This window comes from Rhincodon typus, chromosome 10, assembly GCF_021869965.1.
Source record: "Rhincodon typus isolate 14 chromosome 10, sRhiTyp1.1, whole genome shotgun sequence".
In the NCBI taxonomy this organism is placed as follows: Eukaryota; Metazoa; Chordata; class Chondrichthyes; order Orectolobiformes; family Rhincodontidae; genus Rhincodon; species Rhincodon typus.
The window spans coordinates 78,707,939-78,720,851 of NC_063341.1; the positions used below are offsets into that span (position 1 = coordinate 78,707,939).

The 12,913-nt window shown below is 41.1% G+C and overlaps 1 protein-coding gene across 1 annotated transcript in view; it reads right to left on the reverse strand.

The window, feature by feature from the left end:
- The window catches only part of msh4 (mutS homolog 4), a 101,918-nt gene that overhangs the window by 14,658 nt on the left and 74,347 nt on the right, over positions 1 to 12,913 (reverse strand). Inside the window, exons 11-14 of the mRNA XM_048601569.1 lie at positions 10,474 to 10,610; positions 9,117 to 9,220; positions 8,266 to 8,390; positions 5,476 to 5,676 (exon numbers count right to left, since the gene is read on the reverse strand). Of these exons, the coding sequence (XP_048457526.1) occupies positions 5,476 to 5,676; positions 8,266 to 8,390; positions 9,117 to 9,220; positions 10,474 to 10,610 (567 nt within the window). The remainder of the gene's footprint in view (positions 1 to 5,475; positions 5,677 to 8,265; positions 8,391 to 9,116; positions 9,221 to 10,473; positions 10,611 to 12,913) is intronic.

Here is a 12,913-nt window from a genome sequence, read left to right on the forward strand (position 1 = left end):
TGAGCAGAGAGATCTCGGTGTCCATGTGCATAGATCACTGAAAGTTGCCACCCAGGTTGATAGGGTTGTTAAGAAGGCGTACGGTGTTTTAGGTTTTATAGGTAGAGAGATTGAGTTTCGGAGTCATGAGGTCATGTTGCGGCTGTACAAAACTCTGGTGCGGCGCACTTGGAGTATTGCGTACAGTTCTGGTTACTGCATTACAGGAAGGATGTGGAAGCATTGGAAAGGGTGCAGAGGATATTTACCAGGATGTTGCCTGGTATGGAGGGAAGGTCTTATGAGGAAAGGCTGAGGGACTTGAGGCTGTTTTCGTTAGAGAGAAGAAGGTTAAGAGGTGACTTGATAGAGACATACAAGATGATCAGAGGATTAGATAGGGTGGACAGTGGGAGCCTTTTTCCTCGGATGGTGATGGTTAGCACGAGGGGACATAGCTTTAAATTGAAGGGTGATAGATATAGGACAGATGTCAGAGGTAGGTTCTTTACTCAGAGAGTAGTAAGGGCGTGGAATGCCCTGCTTGCAAAAGTAGTAGACTCGCCAGCTTTAAGGGCATTTAAATGGTCATTGGATAAACATATGCATGATAATGGAATAGTGTAGGTTAGATAGGCTTCAGATTGGTTTCACAGGTCGGCGCAACATCGAGGGGCGAAGGGCCTGTACTGCGCTGTAATGTTCTATGTTCTATGAACAGAGCGCAGGTGCTCTACAAAGCGGTCTCCGATGCTCCGCTTGGTCTCACCAATGTACAAGAGGCCACATTGGGAGCAGCAGATGTAGTAGACCACATTAGCGGATGTGGAAAGTTTTTTTGGTTCCTTGGATGGAGGTGAGGGGGGAGGTGTAGGGGCAGGTGTAGCACTTCCTGCGGTTGCAGGGAAAGGTGCCAGGGAGTGTAGAACAGAGGGAGTCATGGAGAGAGCGGTCACTACGGAAGGCAGATAGGGATGGGGAGGGAAATATATCCTTGGTTGTGGGGTCAGATTGCAGGTGGCAGACGTGGCGGAGAATGATGCGTTGAATCTGGAGGTTAGTGGGGTGATATGTGAGGACAAGGGGGAATTCTGTCTTGGTTTTTCTTGCGGGGAGAGGATGTGAGGGCAGAGGTGCGGGAAACGCAAGAGATGCAGTCAAGAGCATTTTCAACCACTGAAGGGGTGACGTTGCAGTCCTTGAAATAAGAGGACATCTGGAATGTTCGGGCGTGGAAAGCCCCATCTTGGGAGCAGATGCTGCGGAGGCAGAGGAATTTGGAGTAAGGGAGCACATTCTTGCAGGATGGTGGGTGAGAGGAGGTGTAGTCTAGGTAGGACCTTTCATGAAGCAAACCATCCTTGAGTGCTTATAGAGATTATCATTGAGGTCTACAGGACAGAAAAAGTCCCTTCATTCAATTAAGTCTACACCAGACAAAAACAATGACCTAAATGTTCTAATTCCATTTGCCAGCAACTGACCTATAGGCGTGTATGCCTTGACATCGCAACAGCACATCTAAATACTTCTTCAATGTTATGAGGGTTTCTACCTCCACTGCTTACAAGCAGTGAGTTCCAGATTCCCATCATTCCCTGGGGGGAAAAGGTTTTCTCACACCTCTTCTAAACCTCCTTCCCTTACCTTAAATCCATGCTCCTGATCACTGATCTCTCCATCAAGGGGAAAAGTTTCTTTGTCTCAACGCCATCTATGCCCCTCATCGTTTCATACATTTTAGTTATGTTCCCTCTCAGTTTCCTCTGCTACAAAGAAAACAACCTCAATCGATCCAATCTCTCTTCATAACCAAAACTCTCTAGCCAAGGCAACATCCTGGTAAATTTCCTCTGCACTTTCACCAGGGCAATCACATCCCTCCTATAATGTGGATTCCAGAACTGCACACAGTATATTTGCTGTGACCTAACCAATGTTTAATAGAATTTCAGCATGACTTCTCTGCTCTTAAACATTATGCCTCAGCTAATAAAGGCAAATACCCCATATGCCTTCTTAAACATTTGATCTACTTGTCCTGCTACCTTAAGATATCAGTGGACATGCACACCAAGGCCCCTCTAATCCTCGGTGCTTCTTAGGGTCCAACTGTCCATCGTGTATTCCCTTGCCTTGTTTCTCATGCCCAAGTGCATCATTTCACACTTAGCCAGATTGAATTTCAATTGCCACTGATCAGCCCATCTGTATCCACCTGTCATCTAAGGCTATCCTCCTCACTATTTACCATCTTAACAATTTTCATTTCATCTGTAAACTTACTGATCAACCCTATTACATTTAAGTCTAAATCAATTAATTCAAGTCTAAAGTTATGAATACAAAAATAAACAGCAAGGGCCCCAACACTGATCCCAGCTGAAACCCACTAGAAACAAGCTTCCAGTCATAAAGTACCCTGTGACCGTCACCCTTTGCGTCCTGCCATTCAGCCAATTTGGATCCAATTAGCTAAATATTTTTGGATCCCATGGGCTCTTACCATCACCATCAGTCTCCCAGGCAGGGCCTTATCCAAAGCTTTATGAAGTCCAAGTGGAACAAGTCAAATGCATTGCCTCATCCACACACCTAGTTACCTCTTCGAAAAAATTCAATCAAGTGGTCAGACATGACCTCCCCATACTGACGGTTCTTTATTAATCTCTGCTCACCATGTGAAGATTAATTCTGTTGCTCAGAATAGCTTCCAACAGTTTCCCCACCACTAAGGTTAAACTGAATGGTCTGTAGTTTCCTGGTTTATCCATTTTTCCTTTCTCAAATAATGGTAATACACTGGTTGTCCTACAATCCTCTGGCACATTAGTGGCTAAACAGGAACTGAAAATTATCACAAGCACCCCTGCTATTTTCTCTCTTGCCTCACTCAACAGCCTGGGATAGACTTCCAGGACTGGAAGAAATGTATCTACTTTTAAGTCTGGCAGTCCACTCAGAACCTCCTCTTTGTCCGTGCTAATTTCTTTAAGTAAATCACAGTCCTCCTCCCTGATTTCTATAACCTCTTGCTAGTGAACACCAACGAAAAGTATTCATTTAGAATCCTACCAACATCCTCTGGCTCCACACAAATGCCCACTATGGTCCTTAATTGGGCCTACTCTTTCCCTGGTTATTCTCTTATCCTTAATGCACGTGTAAAATAACTGATGGTTTTCCTTTATTTTACCTGTCATTATTCTTTTGTACCTGCTTTTGTGCTCCTAATTTCCTCTTAAAGTTTGCCCTTGCACATTCTGCAATCCTCCAGGGCTTCTGTGACTTTGAGCCCTCGGTATCTGCCATAAGCCTCCCTTTCATGTGTAATCCGTTTGCCTTGTACAGGTCCTACTGCCCCAAAAATCATTCCAATGTCCCAGAAATCTAAAACCTTCCCTTCAGCGCCATCTGTTCAGCCTCACATTTATCTGGACTAACCTCGTATTTCTGTGTACACTAGCATATGGAACCAGACGTAATCCAGAGATTACTACTTTTTGGGTCCTGTTCTTTCATCTACGTCCTAGTTTGCAGGACCTCATCCTTTTTCTACATATGTCATCAGTACCAATATGTACCACAGTCTCTACACGTTTGTCCTCCCCATTTCAGAATGCCCTGCACCTGGTCGGTGACATCCTTACTGTGGCACCAGGGAGGCAACATGCCATTATGGAGTCTCTTTTGCAGCCACAGACATGTCTGTATATTCCCCTTACATTGAATTCCTTACCACTATAGCCCTGCTATTGTTCTTCCTCCCTTCGTGTGCAGCAGACCCACCATGGTGCCATGTAGTTGGTTCCCACTGCTTTCCCCTGCATAGTCATCTTCCCCAACAATATCTAAAACAAGAACAAAAACAAAGTTGCTGGAAAAGCCCAGCAGGTCTGGCAGCATCTGTGAAGGGAAAAAACAGAGTTAATGTTTTGGGGTCTGAGGAAGGGTCACCGGACCCAAAACGTTAACCCTGTTTTTATGCTGCCAGACCTGCTGGGCTTTTCCAGCAACTTTGTTTTTGTTCCTGATTTACAACATCTGCAGTTCTTTCGGTTTTTATTTAGTATCTAAAACAATATATCTATTGAAAGGAGATGGCCACAGGGGGCACCTGCCTTCTTCTACTCTGCCTGACGGTCACCCATGCCCTTTCTGCCTGCTCAGTCTTCACTTGCAGTGTGACCACTTCACTGCACATGCCCACCAAGACCTGTTCAGCATCATGAATGCTTCACAGTAAACTCACCTGCAACTCCAGTTCCAAAATGCTGTTAACTAGTAGCTGCAGCTGGACACCTCTTGCACATGCAGCCACCAGGGATAACTGAAGTTTCCATTATTTGCCACATGGCATAGCCGGAGCATATCACGGGTGTAAGCTCTGCTGCTATGACTTTCTTTAAGACCCTTAGTCACTCTTTTCTTTAAAAATAAATAATTATGCTTCTGTAGGAATATTCTTAACTTACTTCCCTATGTTAACTTACCCTACTTTGCTTACTTGTGTAACTTTATTATATTGACCATGACTTCCACTTATTTTTGTTTTTATTCTCAGTTAATCCCTTCTTTCAAAAAAATACACTTATTAAAATCCTGAACCAATCAACACACCAATTTCCTGTGGTGTCATTGTCTGATTTGCTTTCTCTATCAGCAGACACCTGAAGCTGCAGCTGTTAAACTAGGACTCTCCTCTTAATATAACCCCTTGCTATCTCCCGTCTTGCTGCTGTCCATCCAATCCTGGGGCTCAGTTTATCCTGTTGCTGATTTCCTTTCCTCTGCCCAGTTAAAGGTGAAGTACTGGATCTCCGATCCTGTGCCTCAGTTTGTCCTGTGCTGACTTCCTCTTCCTGCTCAGTTAAAGCTGAACAATGTAGCCTTACAAACTATGAACCAAAAAGAAAGCAAAAAGCACCTCTTGCACCCTGCACTGAGGGAAAGAGGTGAAATAAAATTTGACACCAAGTCACTGAGAGCACTATTAACAGTGGTTTTGAGGTTTAAAAATAAATAAACTGACGGTGAATGAACATTGAGATATGAGGTCATGTGAAAATGCTCTTATAAACTAAATTTAACTTGATACATAGATATACCCAGGATCGTGAATGTTCAAATGTAAGTCTTTAGAAAATAATGTTTATTATTATTTGTTTTTGCAATGTAACTAATACTCATTTCCTAACAGCCCTGAGAAGCTCTTGCTGAAAAACTGCAATCCTTAAAGTGAGGGGGCTCCCACAGTGTTTCAACTAGAAATTAACAAGGATACTAATGATGAAGCAGTAACAGATCAGATCAGTGCTTATAACAGACAATACCACATGGATAATCAGTTTATCCTTTCTGTCACTCTACATTCACTGCCTCATCACTCCAAAGTTCCCACCCACAGTTCTACGCTGTCTGACCACTGCCGCAACTGAAGTTCTATTTTGCACCTTCTGGTCAAATCTAATTTCCCTCTACTGTGCTCCTACTCACCAATCTGTGCTATAATTTGACACAGAGCAATCTGTTTAAGATAGGTTGACTTTCCGCTCATGTTAGGCCCAGTTACAATGATGAAGTTGTTCCCATCGGAGATGTAGGTATTATTAGCAACAGGTTTCTCCATCGATATCTTTTCAAGAATAGGATGTCGTCCCTGCTTAATGGCCAAGGTATCAGTGAACTCTGGACGGACTAGAGCAAAATGAAGAACAATCAATCATGAAAACCTGGTTGGATTTTGATGTTAACTGCCTGAATTTCCTCAGTGGTTCAGTATAATATTGAGTCAAAACCCTGGATAAACACATGGATTTCTGTCCATTCTCCACTGGCCAATCAGAAGAACCCATGAGCTTTTTACTGGTGCATGTTGCAAGCAAACAGCAACAATACTTCTGTACCTTCACAACTGCTAATCGCTGAAAGTTGCAAAGTTCGGATTAGGGATTCAAATGTATATCAAATCATTAGTTATTATAGACTCAAAGGCTCATTATGCCTGTGTCAGTTCTTTGAAAGAACGTCATAATCAGTCACTTCTCCTGCACTTTCTGCAAAGCCCTGCAATTGTTTCTGTTTTAAGTATTTATCCAATTCCCTTTTGAAAGTTATCACTGAATCAGTTTCCTCCACCCTTTCAGGAGTGCAAAAATCCATGCAGATCAGGTAACACTACTTGACAGGAGGTAGCTGATTTCAGTCAGACTGGATCTTTCAAAAACAATTTGAATTTATATTGCACATTTCACATAACAAAACATTCCAAGATGTTACACATGAGCACAACCTCACCGAATGTAGCACTGAGCCACACAATGGGTTATTAAAATAGCGACCAAAAGTTGGTTAAAGAAGTAGTTTTTAGAAATATCTTAAAGTAGAGTAGACAAGCAGGCATTCTGTCGTGAGCTGCTTCTATACTGGAACAGTTTGGCTAGAGATTGACTAGCCAAAATCTACAGCATTCCATCTAAGACACTGTTGGTGTTCGAAGCCCTTGCTGTAATGAGTGTACTTATGCACTTCTTTATGTCTTGAAGTGAACTGAAGCAGCTAAAGACTTGTATCTTTGTTGGTGCAGATCAGAGCACCTCCAAAATGAATTATTTGCTCAATTATCAAGGAATAGAAGTTCAAGGCAGGTGAATGGGGCTTAGTAACAGATCACCACAATCTACTTGAACGGTGAAAGCCTAAATGTAAACTCCTCCTCCTACATTTTCAGGCCAAATGTTGGAGTCCTATAATTGGTCTCATCAGGGCTACAGCAATAGATAATCATTTTTCACTCCTGATTATGTATCCAGCCCTGTGGAAACATTATTATTGGGGATGCAAAGGCCTAGTGGTATTATTGCTGGACTGTTAATCCAAAGACCCAGATAATGTTCTGGGGGCCCAGGTTCAAATCCCTCCACGGCAGATGGTGGAACCTGAATTCAATAAATATCTCGAATTAAGAATCTAATGATGACCTTGAATCCACTGTCAATTGTTAGAAAAAATATCTGATTAACTAACATCCTTTAGCGAAGGAAACAGCCATCCTTACTTGGTGTGGTCTATGTGACTGCAGACCCAGAGCAATGTGGTTGGCTCTTAACTGCCCTCTGGGCAATTAGAGATGGACAATAAATTCTACCAAGCTAGCGACACCCTCATTCCATGAATGAATAAAGGAATACACGGGTGAATGTCAAAGATACAAGTTAAGACTCTACTGTGTTGGCCAACTGCAGCTTAATAGCTTGTTCAGCTCATAATATGGGCTTATACATGAAAAATGGCAATTAGGACCAGGTGCCAAAGGGTTCCTGAAATGCATGAGCCAATATGTTCAGGAGGCAGGACAGCAAACTACACAGAATGTAGACCTATGCATTTCAATCAAATCAGCAAAGTGACCTCAGCATCCTGACCTTCCCAATTTTCCTTGCCTTCCTTGATTTTCTCAAACCTCCTCACTACTTCTCCTAACTTTCAACTATTTGTTGCGCTGCACTGAAGAAATATTATCCATGTCTCATCCTTCTTCTCTTCACTCTATCACTGTAATTCATATTTCTTTCTCTCTCATTTGTTTATTAGCATCCCCAAAAGTGCATCTATGCCGTCCACTACAACCATTCCATCAAGAGAGTTCCACATTTTCCCCACTCCGAGAAGCGATGTCTCCTGAATTTCTTATTGGATTTATTAGTGACTATCATATACGTATGGCCCCTAGTTTTAATTACCCATGAATATGAATACTCGTTCTCTGCATCTATCTTATCCAACCACTTTATAATTTTTACTATTAGACCCTATTAGGTCACTCTTCAACCTTGTCTTTACTGAGAAAGACTGTTCAGTTTCAAGGTTCTTGAGTAGATTTGTAGCTCGGGTTGTGGATTCTGTGGTTGGTTTGCTCGCTGAGCTGGTTTGTTAATTCGCAGACGTTTCATTACCCTGAGGGCCCCAGAGTTTAAATAACAGGCGGGAAAACACAACAGCACTTCATCAGAGGCTGCACTTATTATGCTACCCTGCAGGGTACTGAAATGTCTGCGAATTAACGAACCAACCACAGCACTGTACAGTTTTACGGAATCATAACTTTTTAAAAATGTAACTGAAAATCTTACAATGTAGTTAATTGCTAGATTATGATTTACAATTAGATTTGTGTAAAACTTCTCATCTGTGCAATGATTAATTACATTTAGTTTCTTTCTCAGACACTTATTTTAAACACCACTACTTGTAACACAAAGATTGACAGGAAGAAAAAACCCTTGCCATAGTCTGAAAGAGTGCAGGTGTGCGCGAAGGACAGCAACATGTCCAACATGGAGACTGCATCTGACAGCTTGTACAAACAATGGATATGTCTGTAGATCTCACTCAGGAGTTTGCAAACTACCCTGGAGAAAGGGAAAAAAATTGCATTTCAAGTCATTAGCAAAACAAAATATTCCTAATTAGTGCATCATGACAAATGAGCAACAGAAACCACCCTATTAAGTGTTATACTGACACTAACTTAAGTCAACTAGGTTAATTTAAATTGTATACAAGTACCAGACGAGCAACTCAAATAAGAATAATGCATATGAGTCTGACATTATGAAATGCATTAAAAGAAAGGCTTGCACTTAATGTCTTAGTAAGTGTCAAAGGACTTTACAGCTGGTGAATTAGTTTAGAGTAGCAGAGGAAACATGGCAGCCAATTTACACACAGCAAGGTTCAACCATTAGAAATGCAATTAAGATTAAGCAATATATTTTAGCGGAAGGATAAATATTGACCAGGTCACCAGAGAGAATTCCCACACTCTTCTTTGAAAGAGTGATGCGGGATCCTTTACACCCAAATGCGAGGCAGGCGAGGGTTTAGTTTAGCATCTCATCTGAAAGAAATAAGTGCTACAATTTCAGCATGGATTTTCCACTCAAACCAATAGAGCAAGACTTACTTCATTCTGATATAGTGGCAAGAGCACTACCCACTGAGCTACAACAGACTTCCATTCACTGCATTTCATTTTCAGCTTCATTTCATTTTGGCTTAATGACACCTGTTATGAGAACATTCCAGCTTTCTTGAAAGAACAAAAGTTGCATTATGAATATTGTTAATCTCCTTACAGATAGGTCATATGGTAAATCTCCCGCAAAGACTCTTGGCACCGCTCATTCATTTTAATTAAGTCAGCTGTAGTGAAGTTGTAAGTGTTCTTCGTTACGGTGACCTAGAAAGGAATTCATAACTTATAATAGAAGCTTTCTGCAGGACTCTGAACATGTCAAGCCAGGACGCCCATTTTGCAATCTATACAGGATGCAAACAAACTGCTAAACGCTCTTGGCAGTGTCAAGTATCTAAACTCTACCTGCTCAATATACATGATGTGTAGCTATACAAGTTGAAAGTGCATCATTGTGATCATGTTTTCGTTTAACTTTATCTACTAAGTTCACGTGGCTTAGTACAAAACTACTAATATATTGGGGATGCATTCTAACAGGGAGAAAAGACAGTAGATAAAAGGAAGAAGTATAGAGCATATATCACATCCATCCTAAACCACTCACTATCAAAAAAAAAATTTGTAAACAGCAGTCTGTAACCTCATGGCCAGAATATCAACCTTGGTTCAATGAAGAATGCAGGAAAGCACGCTAGAAATAAAACCTGACATACCTAAAAATGAAGTACCAACGTGTTGAAGCGACAAGCAACAGAAACACCATTCAATTGTCAATAGAAGCAGTCCTACAACAAAGGGATCAGGTCTAAGCTCAGCAATCCTGCCACATCCAGATATGAATGATATGAATGGTGTTGGACAATTAAACAATATCCTCAATGATGGGCGAGCCCAGCATATCCATGCAAAAAGACAAGGCTGAAACATTTGCAAGCAACTTCAGCCAGAAGTGCCAAATGGATGTGCCATCACAGTCTCCTCCTGAGGTCCCCCACATCTCGTCAAAAAGCCAGCAGTTCTCCCTCACACTGCTCATCTGACAGCGAAGCACTCCCTCAGTATTACACCTTTGTACTGCAGCTTTCTCTCAATGCTGGACTTGGAATATTAGGCCATACTTTGGCTGAAATCTCCAGATTTGAGTTTAAACCCACAATCATCTGACTCAAAATGAGAGTGCTATCACTTTTTTAAGGAGTTCCTTGTAACCTATTTCTTTGACCAAGTTTTTGGTCGTATCTCTTAACACCTTAGGTGGCCTTATGTCAAATGTTGTTTGATATCACACTGCGATGCACTTCAGGAAGTCTTACTAAGTGAAAGGCACCATAGAAATGCAGGTTATTCTTGGTGAAAACAGGAAATACAGCCACATTTTTCAACTATAAAGATTGCCATCCCCAAAATGTTCATCATCAGAAAGATATTCATCATCATAGTTAGGACGTTTTGGAATTTAATGATGTGTTACAAAACAGTGTCATATATAACAGAAGTTGAATTGATTAACGCACCTTCATAAACTCTGATGGCAACTGCCCATTAGAGAATGAAGCTCCCTCACAATTCAGCTGAATGAAGAATCCTCGGGCAGTACTGAAGCTGGTTTTCAGAGGCAGGTTATATTTTTCTCCCAGCTGTGATATCATTCCTACTCAGTTCAAAATGAAAAAGTGACAAAAAGGATGCCTTCAGCTTAACATAAAATTGATTATAGAAGCATCTCTTGTCTAAAGAAGATGGTGAAATGTTCAGAGATGTCAATTACGATTTGATCTGCGATGTTTTAATCCAGTGGAGTGAATATACTGAATGGACTAGCAGACAGAAAGAAAGCACCAAAGGAAGAATCCTTTTAAAAGTCACGCCTCAAGGTGTTCCAAAGTTCTATGGCCAATGAAGTGCTTTTAAGCAGTAGTGGGATATAACGTAGAAAACATGGTGACCAATATTTGGACAGCAAATCCCAATACATGTAGCAATGTCCCACATGCAGCAATCTTTTCCTTTAAGTGACGGGAGCGAGTAGCAAAGACATACTTAAAGGAAAGTTAGATAAGCATATGAGGGAGAAAGAAACAGGATATGCTGATGGGTCTGGATGTAATGCAACGGTGCTGAGGAGGTAGTTCATGTGGAGCTTAAACACAAGCATAAACCTGTGGGGCAAAATGAGAACTGCAGATGCTGGAGTCACAGTAAATACACTGTGGAGGTGGAGGAACACAGCAGGTCAGGTAGCAACAGAGGAACAGGAAAGGCGATGTTTCAGGTCTGGCTTGTTTCTATGCTGCAATTTCAGTGTTATTTTACACAATTTATTTCAACCTCATCTGATTTAACACAGAACACAGGAATTTTGTAAGACAAGCATAGACATTTTGAAATCTCTGGTATTTAACTAAGCAATAATGATTACCTTAGAGAGATCATGCGTAGACTGGGAGACCGTTTCGTCGAGCATCATGACAAATGACAACATCTTCTGGTCGCCAAGCATTTTAACTCCACCTCCCACTCCCTGGGTGACATATCCATCCTGGGCCTCCTCCAGTGTTGGCCTCTTCCAGTGTCACAATGACACCACCCGCAAACTGGAGGAGCAACACCTCATATTCCGCCTTGGGAGCCCACCACCTGATGGCCTAAACATGGAATTCACCAGTTTTAAAATCTCCCCACCCCGGCCTCATCCCATGAGAATCTAGAATATGCTGTCTCTCACTCAACACTACACTAGAGGTTGCAATGTTGAAGTCCTCTTAGAGCGTAATCCCTAAGCAATCACTGAACTGATGAAACCTCCACTTTATGCTATTAGATTGCTGTAAAAATTCGTCAAAAGGTTACATCTGGTTGACTGAAGTCTAAATGTGCACTAATAACCATTAAACACATCACTGATCTTGAAAGTTGATTTCAAATTTCTCCAACATGATTAAAAGATACATAAAATGTTGAATTATAAATTAATTTTGATGAAGTTTATTTACAACTTTTTAGCTTCTATCATGATATAATCAAAATCACTGTGAAGATACAGATTAAAAATTAAGTGAAGAGTGATAGATTCAGTCTTTTGAAAGTCCTTGTTTGCTGTGTGTGAGTCCTTCAATGTTACTGAATGCTGAGCTTGATGATATCACTACTCCCTGACTCCTGGAGATCATTCTGGCTTTACTCCAGACTTAAACTGTCGTTGGTAAAAGGGAAATACATGCCACAGACTTTAGATGTTTGTGAGTTGCCTTTGTTCGCCACTGACCACAAAATTAACTACATCAGTTTACCACTCCTACATACCATATGTCCTCATGGTAAAAGTCGAGTTTCTGAGACTAACGTTCTAGCCAACAAGTAAGGGCTGTCTTTTACTCAAGTACCATTTTCAGAAAGTTGAACCCACCCTTTCTAATCATCTTGCTTTAGTATTGATGCCAGATTGGAGACTGATCTTGCCAATACCACCCCTAAAAGGTAATCAAGAAGCACGTTTACAATTCTCCCAACATGAAGAATTGAACAACCACTTATGAATGAATATGTAGGTTTTGTACCTGTGTAAGCCCTTCCCAACAACGCAAATACAAAATACAAAAAAACATCAGGACATGTTTGACTTTAGCAGCGAGCAGATGGTAAATAGAAAGATTTTAGATTTTTTTGGCCAAAGGTCTGGGATTGACTTTTACATGAGATCAATGATTACTTGTGTATATAAGGTACTTCTAATGGAAGAATGAAGAAATATGGTATTACTTTGCCCTATTGCAGCATCTGCTTCATGGAAAATGTACTGTTTGTAATTATGCAAATACAATTAGCAGAAATGTATTTGCCTGAATTTATAGCAGTACAATTTTAACGTGCAAATCCTACCCAGTTTAAAAATTTAAATTTGTTTATGAACAGTTTCACCTTCACTTGTCAGGCACAGCATTATCAAAATATGGA